At 37.6% G+C, this 9,538-nt stretch overlaps 1 protein-coding gene across 3 annotated transcripts; it reads left to right on the top strand.

Annotated features, from left to right (window-relative positions):
* The first annotated feature begins 1,139 nt into the window (after positions 1 to 1,139).
* LOC109212353 (cleavage and polyadenylation specificity factor subunit 6) lies at positions 1,140 to 7,483 on the top strand. Of its 3 annotated transcripts, none has more exons than XR_002065838.1 (3): positions 1,140 to 1,284; positions 3,049 to 5,187; positions 6,930 to 7,483. XR_002065838.1 is itself a non-coding variant. In XM_019375986.1 (2 exons), exon 2 carries the CDS (start codon positions 3,083 to 3,085, stop codon positions 5,027 to 5,029), a length of 1,947 nt encoding a protein of 648 aa, XP_019231531.1. In that variant the 5' UTR covers positions 1,140 to 1,284; positions 3,049 to 3,082; the 3' UTR covers positions 5,030 to 5,526. The 3 variants fall into 3 exon arrangements, 1 of the variants encoding a protein (XP_019231531.1); XR_002065839.1 differs by having other exon boundaries at positions 1,140 to 1,339; XM_019375986.1 differs by lacking the exon at positions 6,930 to 7,483 and having other exon boundaries at positions 3,049 to 5,526.
* The last annotated feature ends 2,055 nt before the right edge of the window (positions 7,484 to 9,538 follow it).

Below are 9,538 nucleotides of genomic sequence, written 5' to 3'. Positions count from 1 at the left end.
ATTTATTTCATATTCAGTCTAATAAACTAAATATTTATCAAAAAAAAATATATTCACCAAAAAATTCTATTGTCATTTAATCTCAATATTATAACTCACACATTATAATCTTTGTATAACTTATTCACAAACCAAATCAGCCATGACTATTCACAATTTAAGACTCACAGGAGCAAAGGTCTAGATTTGACAAGACAAATAAAGTGGTTGAATTTTGATTAGAAGAAAAATCATACTCCCTCCGTTTCAATTTATGTGAACCTGTTTGACTGGGCACGGAGTTTAAGAAAAAATGAAGACTTTTGAAATTTGTGGTCCTAAACAAGTTAAAAAAGGGCCCAGAGTATTTGTGTGGTTATAAAAGCTTCTCATTAAGGGTAGAATTGTAAGTTTAAGCTAAATTATTTTCAAATTTAAAAAGGGGTCATTCTTTTTTGAACGGACCAAAAAGGAAATAGGTTCACATAAACTGGAACGGAGGGAGTAATGAATTTACGTCAAATCACCTGAAATTCTTCTAATAACCTGTTTGGTCAAACTTCAAAAATCAGTTTATTTTTAAAAATATTTTTTTCTCAAAAATACTTTTGAAAACCTGTTTGGTCAAACTTCAAAAATCAGCTTATTTTTAAAAATATTTTTTTCTCAAAAATACTTTTTTCAAAAGTACTTTTGACGAGAAGCAGTTTATGTTTGACCAATTAATCTGAAAAGCACTTCTGAGCAACAATTAATATTTGACCAACCTTTTAATAAGTATTTCTAAGTGTGTTTTTATTAAAAAATACTTTTCACAAGTGCTTTTTGGGGAGAAACTACTTTTTTCTGGTTCAGCTTCGATTCAAAAATACTTTTTTTTTTCTTCCAGAAGCTTGGCCAAACACTTCCACTTTGAAGAAGCTTGGTGACACAGGCTATAAATAAAATAAATAAAAAATCTGATCAAAATTTTATTTATTTTATTTTGAATTTTAACTAACTTAAAAAGGATAAAAGAAATACTCACAAAAAGCTGTAATTAATTGTTTCACTTGAAACAGCTCATGAAAATAATTTTATTTTTCATCTACAAAGCGGATGTAATTTTTTTACAAAAAGTTCCTATATTCGAAATTTCGAATTATTTCCAGTTACCATTCTAAAGATTGGGCCAGTCATTGGGCGAAGACTACAAAATTAACCACTGTACAACCAAAGGAAAAGCTGTTTGAGAGAGAGAGAGAGAGAGAGAGAGGCAAAGTTGAAGATTAACCTCTACAGCTGAGCCAGAGAGGAGAAGCTCAAGTAAGAAAAAGGACTCTTCTCAATTTTATTTTCAATTTTCCCCAACTTTCTTTGGGTAATTATCTTTTTGTCCCTTTTGGATTCCCAATTTTTCTTTCGATTAGGAAACTATTATTCGTCAATGATAAATTGTAATCGTTTTTTGTATGCTCTTATCCGTTGACTGTTACATACAATTGGATACCATTGGCTAATGTAAATGTTCAAAATTTCTGATATCGTACGAGATGTTTTGCATATATATCTGAAATTCTGGTATGGGTATTGAGCATGATTACTTTTTGTGATCTGGGTTTTCAACAACTTTTTTTTAATGTTTTAATTAACATGATGTAGAAAAAATTTCACGTTTTTTTTTCTTGTGACTTCTGATGTGGGTAGGTGGGTGTCCATTTTTACTACTGAGTTACAAATTTTAATTTTTGTCTGTCGGTTTTATGAAGATCTACGTGCTGTTGTTACTTTCCTAGCTGTCAGATCTCTTGATGTCTTGCTTGAAAGATGCTTCAAGTTTCTGCAGTTCTATTCTCAAACTGTAAATTAAAGTTTTAAGATTATGCTATTATGCTCTCAGATATTCGTTCAGTACATTAAGATCTTATTCTTTTCTCTGCTAAAACATCATCTTTTGACAAGAGGGGGTTGCTCGAGTGGCTGAGCCCTCCACCTTCAACGAAGAGGTTGTGGGTTTGAGTAACCAAGGTGGAAGTTGTGAAAAGGCATTGTTGGCACATGAGAGAAGGGATAATGGGGTGAGTGGTGAGTATGTCAAATCAACAACGACAATAACTATGCCTCAGTTCCAAACAAGTTGGGTCAGTTACCAAATAAAAATAGAAGTGAAAATAAGTTAAATATATATAAATATTAGCAATAATAATAATAATAATAATAATAATATTAGAATAACTATAACAAGACTAAATCCCATTTCCCACTAGTAGGTATCACATATATTGATCCTTTTCTTCTATTATGCCCTATCTTTAGCGAAGTCTGCATTTATCCCAAGAAATTGTAGGTCTTTTGAAATAACTTCCTTCCATGTAACTTTAGGTCTACCTCGTCCTCTTTTAACACATTCATTCATCATAGTTCCACCTATGGATCGGTGCATTTGTAGGTCAAGACTTGGTCAAACCATCTTAAGCGACCTTCTTTCATTTTATCCTCAGTGTGTGCTACTAAATCCCATTTCCCACTAGTAGGTATCACATATATTGATCCTTTTCTTCTATTATGCCCTATCTTTAGCGAAGTCTGCATTTATCCCTAGAAATTGTAGGTCTTTTGAAATAACTTCCTTCCATGTAACGTTAGGTCTACCTCGTCCTCTTTTAACACATTCATTCATCATAGTTCCACCTATGGATCGGTGCATTTGTAGGTCAAGACTTGGTCAAACCATCTTAAGCGACCTTCTTTCATTTTATCCTCAGTGTGTGCTACTTGCCGCTCTTGTCAATGTGGTCAATTTTACTTTTATCTAATCTTGTATGACCGTACATCCACCTTAGTATTTGTATCTCCGCAACACTTATCTTGTGGATATGTTGGACTTAGCTGCCCAACATTCACCGGCAAAAACATTGCCGGTCTTATAAAAAGAATAACAGAATTGTCTGCATTTCATCCTTTTTCCATTAATGTCCATATGCATCAAGACTTGTGAATATTTGCTGCAGATGGAAATTCAAGTTACTTTGTTTGTTAATGTTTAAAGTAATGAACTTAACTATCATCTATTATGCCTTTAAAAATCAGGTGGTGTTTCCTAATTTATAGTCAGTTACCGTTGATGGATCCAACAGCAGATGAGCAATTGGATTATGGTGATGAGGAATATGGAGGAAGCCACAAGATGCAGTACCATGGAGGTGGGACAATTCCCGCACTAGCAGAGGATGAAATGATGGGTGAAGATGATGAATATGATGATCTTTACAATGATGTTAATGTTGGGGAAGGTTTCCTACAGCTCCAGCGGTCAGAGGCCCCAGTTCCACCTGTTGATGCGGGAAATGTGAGTTTTCAAGATCAGAAAGCTAGTTTTCCTGATGCAAAGGCTGATGGTATAGGATCAGATGAGGCGAAAATCCCTTGTGTTGCAACAGAAGGGAAATATGCTGGCACTGAAGTCCGATTCCCCGAGCAAAAGAGTGGACCTGTAGTTGAAAGGGCAACTGAACGACCGGCCGGTGCTGCACAAAAAGGAAAGCCTTTAGCAATGACGTTGACTCGCGATTCTCAAATGGGAAACTCTGGGTACCAAGGATCCATACCAACGACGCAGAAAATTGGAGCTGATCCTATCAATATGCCAGAGAAAAATGCCAATGAAGCTACACCGTTGGTGAATTCTGGTGTGGGTGGATCAAGGATTGTTCCGCAAATGCCAGCTAATCAACTGGGTTCGAGCGGGAATGTTAACATGAATAGCCCAATTATTAGCGAGACTCCTATAAGGCCATCTCTGGAGAATGGCAACACCATGCTTTTTGTGGGAGAGCTGCACTGGTGGACTACTGATGCTGAGATTGAGAGTGTGTTGACACAATATGGAAACGTAAAGGAGATCAAATTCTTTGATGAGAGAGCTAGTGGCAAGTCTAAAGGCTATTGTCAAGTTGAGTTCTTTGACCCAGCTGCTGCAGCTTCTTGCAAAGAAGGAATGAATGGTCATATTTTCAATGGGCGAGCTTGTGTTGTTGCGTTTGCTACTCCACAAACTATAAAACAGATGGGTTCTTCATATATGAACAAAACTCAAAACCAGGTGCAGACTCAACCACAGGGGCGGAGACCCATGAATGAGGGAGTTGGTAGAGGTGGGGCAAATTACGCCCCTGGAGATGCAGGGAGGAATTTTGGAAGAGGTAGCTGGGGGCGTGGAGGGCCGGGAATGCCTAACAGAGGACCTGGGGGTGGACCAGTGAGGGGAAGAGGAGGCATGGGAGCAAAGAATATGATGGGGAATCCTGGAGCTGGCACTGGTCCTGGTGGAGCTTTTGGCCAAGGACTTGCAGGTCCAGCATTTGGTGGTCCTCCTGCAGGTCTAATGCATCCTCAGGGCATGATGGGTCCTGGTTTTGATCCTGGTTTTATGGGTCGAGGAGCTGGTTATGGAGGATTTTCTGGTCCTGCGTTTCCAGGGATGATTCCTCAATTTCCAGCTGTTAATCCTATGGGCCTTCCTGGGGTGGCTCCTCACGTCAACCCTGCTTTCTTTGGTCGAGGAATGTCTGCAAACGGAATGGGAATGATGGGTAATGCTGGGATGGATGGGCCTCATCCAGGAATGTGGACTGACACAAGTGGAGGTGGATGGGGAGGAGAAGAACATGGCAGGAGAACTAGAGAGTCCAGTTATGGTGGTGAAGATAATGCATCAGAATATGGCTATGGAGAGGTTAGCCATGATAAAGGAGCCAGGTCAAGTGCTGTGTCCAGGGAAAAGGAACGTGGATCTGAGCGTGACTGGTCAGGCAACTCTGAGAAGAGACATCGTGATGAAAGAGAGCATGACAGAGAGAGGTATGATAGGGAGCACAGATACAAGGAAGAAAGGGATGGTTACCGGGACTATCGTCACAAGGAACGTGAAGCAGAATATGAGGATGACTATGACCGTGGACAGTCTTCTTCAAGATCCCGTAGCAGATCCCGAGCAGCACAGGAAGAGGATCATAGGTCTAGATCAAGAGACACAAATTATGGGAAACGTAGACGTGCGCCTTCTGAATGATCTGATCTATCCTGTCATGCATCTGTTCCAAGTATTTTATAGGACTATGAGCACAATCAATAACCTTTCGAGATGTCCTTCCTCCAGGTGCTTGTATGCAGTGGCGTTCTTCCTGTTTGTGTTGGTGCTGATACTCAGTGGTTTCTGGATTTAAAGAAGTAAGTCAAGTATTACTAAGGTTGCAGGAAGTAGATAAAGGTCCTTTTATTCTACTCCCCATAAACATGATTTGATGCAGAACTATTTGTGCTAAGATTATATGAGTACCTTTACTAAAATACTCTTATGAGTTTGCTGGTTTGAGCTTTCTAATTCCCAGTTACTGATCATCTTCTAGGTTTTATGATCTCATAAATTAGCTCTTTGGAGCTGATTAGATCTTCTTGTTTATTATCTTAGAGTTTGCCCTTTTGTGTATGGTGATATGCTGGTTAAGTTCTTTCAGTCACTTAGTTATATTTACTTAAGCCAAAAGCTGAGAAATAGCCTTTGATTCATGATGCTTGGCTTTTCAATCTGCTGCTCATGTGATTTTTAAAATGTGCTCTTTTTTTTTCTTTTGTTTGGGTGCACTTATGTGCTGGCTGGGGGAAGGGGGTTGTCTTATCTTGGTTATTCATCGCTAGGCTGCTAGACCTTGTTATCTAGGTATGCTTGTAGGTATTATTTCTTTTGTATTCAAACTTAGTCCTTATTTGTTTATCCGTTCAGCGAAGAAACTGAATTTTCATGATAGTATTTTTCGACTTCTGTGAAATTAATGATTCCAAGTGTGGCGGTCCTATAAATTGGTTGTGCCATGGCTGTTAAGTGGTATAGTGGTGCTTATATGTGTGGATCTTCCAGTATTATTGATGTATGCTAGCGTAGCTGATTTGTGAAGTTGAAGTGTTTTTAGTCGTGAACTAGTTAGGAGTCAGATACGTAATGCTGGTAATTTGTACGCATCCTGTCTCGAGTAATTATTTTAGCAACTTTAAATCTATGCGATACTAGTTCATACATGTTGTGAGCTTCACTCACTCCAATTTCTGCTGCACTCCTAGGTGATTTTTATGAGCATTTTCAGCTAAAATAAAATCTCATTGGTCAGAGTACTGATTTTATATGGCGGAGTCATCGGTTAGCAAACAATTTATTACATGTTGGTCTTTTGTGTGTAATAACCGGGAGATCTCCTGTAAGTTAGGTCTTTTGTGGTTTCTTTCTGTGTTAAATAAACATTGTTGCTGCAAAGATTTATTTCCTTATTAGCAGTACCATTTGGAGGGCTTTAAGCAAATTTCTTCGTACCTTGTCTTAACACCACCTTCAGCTCCTCCTCCCGACCCTAGAAGAGGATAGGGGCGCCAACTGATAGATCCTTCACGTTTTCAAGCTGGCCTTCATATGAGTCCATGTAAAGGATTTAGAGCTGAATTCCTCCGTCCTTGGTATAGCTAGAAGAGTCTATAAATCTGCATGGTGTATAACTAAAAAACTTAGTAAATCTGCTTGGGTCATCTGTGTTATATTGGTATGGTCTCATCTATTCTTGAATGACATTGATTCGGCAAGAAATGCATATACAGACATTTCATGCCACTTCTAAGTTCTAATTTTGAACAGTGTTGAACCTAGTAGATTATTTGCTTGAGGTTATAGTATTTGTTTGTACAATTCTTATCTGTAATGTGCTAGTTCGAGAGGGAAAGATTATTTAAGTTGCCCGCTTCCTGAGGCAGTTAAAGATCATTTGCATGGAGCTGATTTTTTCCTTCTTTCTTTTTGGTTCAATGTCCATATTAATTCATCTGTTTACTGTTATGGGCATCTGTAACTAACACAGTCATATGAGTATTTGGGTTGTATCATTTCTCATGAGTATTAACTTGGGGATTTCTCTAATTATCGTATTCAGGGAGCCGCGAGGCAACTCTCTGTTTTTCGTGACTAAATCAGCATATTTTGGTTATCTGGAGGAAGATGAGTTAAATTGGACAAATGTTTGAAAATGCTAGTCTCTGCCTAGTGCCTAGTGTGCGCGGGAAACATTATTCATATTGGCTGTAATTTTTGTTTTTTTAGCATAAAGCATTGTGAGCATCCAATTTAGAAAGGGATGTATCAGCAGGCCCACCAGTCTGTAAAAGCTCTATTTTTTGGAGCTCTGTATTGTAAATCATGTATTGTATAGGTTCCATAATGTGTAATGTTTCATGCACGTATCACTTTGAGCTTTGTAAAGATTTTATACCAAGCCCGCTGAGCACTTGTTAAGTATTTTTGGTTTGTACAAGTAATGCCAGCCTAGGTTAGGTGTTGTCAGCTAGCAATTTTTGTATAGAGTAATTTGTTGTTGTAACCGAAATTTAGGTGATTGCTGTAACATCTGGAGGAGTTGTATAGACCGCAATTTTTGTTCATCGCAATTATTCTGAGATGAGTTTAAAATACTAGAAGATGCATTCAACATGGACTACGTACATTCCAGGACACAGATAATGACCGCTGATTGCATCTGTAACTGCCTGTAGGCCTGTAAAAAGTTTATTGTAGTTAGATCATGTGCCAAGTGTAAATTTTTGTTGTAATATCTGAAAATGTTTGATTTTCCTTGTTTGTAACTTAGTCCGAGAACTTGTATAGGCTGTATATAATTGTAACATAGTCTGAGTTAGGAGTTAGAAGCTGTGAGTTCAAATGTATCAAAGGGGCCGGAAACAGGTACCAGGTTCCCATTGTCTTTAACCCGTTATATTTTAATACTAGCTTACCAAAAATCAATTTCTCTTCTATTTTTGCTTTTAGTTTCAGTTAAGTGCATGTTACTTAAAATAGATTGTAACTCTGTTGTTGAAAGTCAGAGCAGCCGAGACATCCTTTAATCGGCCTGGAGTTTGATGTTTCACCAGTAGGTGTAAGTACTTAGATTTGATCAAAGAAGCATTAAGAGATCACTCTTGCATTCATTTTCTCTAGTATTCTCATTCTATACTATATCTGCTGCTTTTTAACTGCTCTGAGGATCCTAGTTTTTTCCAGTTTAGTTAACTATGTCCTTCCTCTTGGCAGCTTTTCTTGGGGCCTTTAGTGTTTATGCTCCTCACCATTTGAACAGGGTATTTTGGTTCATATTTGACTGAGATGAGCAAAACTGAAATGACATAGACAATGATGATTGAGGCGTAGTTGTAGTTGTAGTTGTGTTTGTTGGTAGTGGTTCCCTATTTTGGTTCAATGAATTCTGTTACCTTATTTTTTATTTTAGTTTGGCATGTTCTTTTCTTTCACTTTGCCTGTTTGGTTGTGTTATTTTGATTTTATAAACTTCGTTGCTGAAAAGGTTGATTTGCTTCCCACTGGAACCTAAAGCTGTTTGATGAATGGATTGGTTGTTTTATTTTGGCGTTGGACTTTCATTATTTTTTATTCTCTAAACCGTTTTCCCCGGTGAAAATAGCACGAGCTAGCCAGTTTTTGGACTGTTAATAGAAAAATATCCAGCATTTGCAAAGTCATTGAAAAATAGTCACTATTTTGCTGTAACACGGAAAGTTCCAGCATAATATACTGGAGATTGGTGCACTTGTGTATGAAAACTTCCAGTATATTATACTGGAACTCCAACACATGGAAAGTTCCAGCATAATATACTGGAGATTGGAGCACATGTGTATAAACTTCCAGCATATTATGCTGGTTATGCTGACCAGCATATTATGCTGCAACTCTAGTATATTATGCAGGAATATTTTTGAATTTTGAACAGTGTTTTCGTTAAAATTTATCTTTACATGAAAAGTAACTAAATTTCTATTACTTTTGAAATTGTGGCTATTTTTCAAATACCACTTATAAACCTGGCTATTTTTGAATTTCACCATTTTCCCCGTCCCTTTGTAAAATGTGAACCAAAAGAAAGAAAAACCAAGCAGTCTAGTAAAATTCAAACCAAATAGGTTCTTAATATATATTCATCGAAATTAACAATTTGTCAGACTTCAAGAATGAAAATTGAGATGATGCATCCAAGAGTGTAACTTAATCAATAGTGACTTATTACAAAAATTGAGGTTCATATCTTTAAGCCAATCTCTCTCCGTTCCCCACGCTGAGGGGCAAAGTAGAGAGGGTGACGGAGCAATTGCAAAACTTTCGGTGTTTATATAAAATCATATATACTAATTTATCATGGTTATGTGTGATGTGTTTATTAGGTTGGTATAAATATTGAACGTAAGTAAGTTTTTACCTGGAACAACCGTCCCTTTTATGTTACACAAAAATCTGTCACGACCTATAATCCACTAGTCGTAATGGCACCTAACCCAACCCGCTAGGATTGAATCCCTCTAACTCAACCCAACTACGCAGGTCACCAAAAATCCAAGAGCATTGCCACGAAACACCTTATCCAACCCGTCACCAAGCTGCCCTGATTCTCCGAGTTCCTTCCGAATTGCCTTCAAATTAATACTTTCCCCTTGCTAGAACACTACTAACTTTAACCAAATCTTGTCCCACGAA

The sequence above is a fragment of the Nicotiana attenuata genome, unplaced genomic scaffold (genome assembly GCF_001879085.1).
Source record: "Nicotiana attenuata strain UT unplaced genomic scaffold, NIATTr2, whole genome shotgun sequence".
Classification (NCBI taxonomy): Eukaryota; Viridiplantae; Streptophyta; class Magnoliopsida; order Solanales; family Solanaceae; genus Nicotiana; species Nicotiana attenuata.
This window is presented reverse-complemented; position numbering and strand designations above follow the sequence as displayed.

Coding starts and splice junctions, on each gene's coding strand:
- LOC109212353 (XM_019375986.1), top strand. CDS start 3,083: ATGGATCCAACAGCAGATGAGCAATTGGATTATGGTGATGAGGAATAT.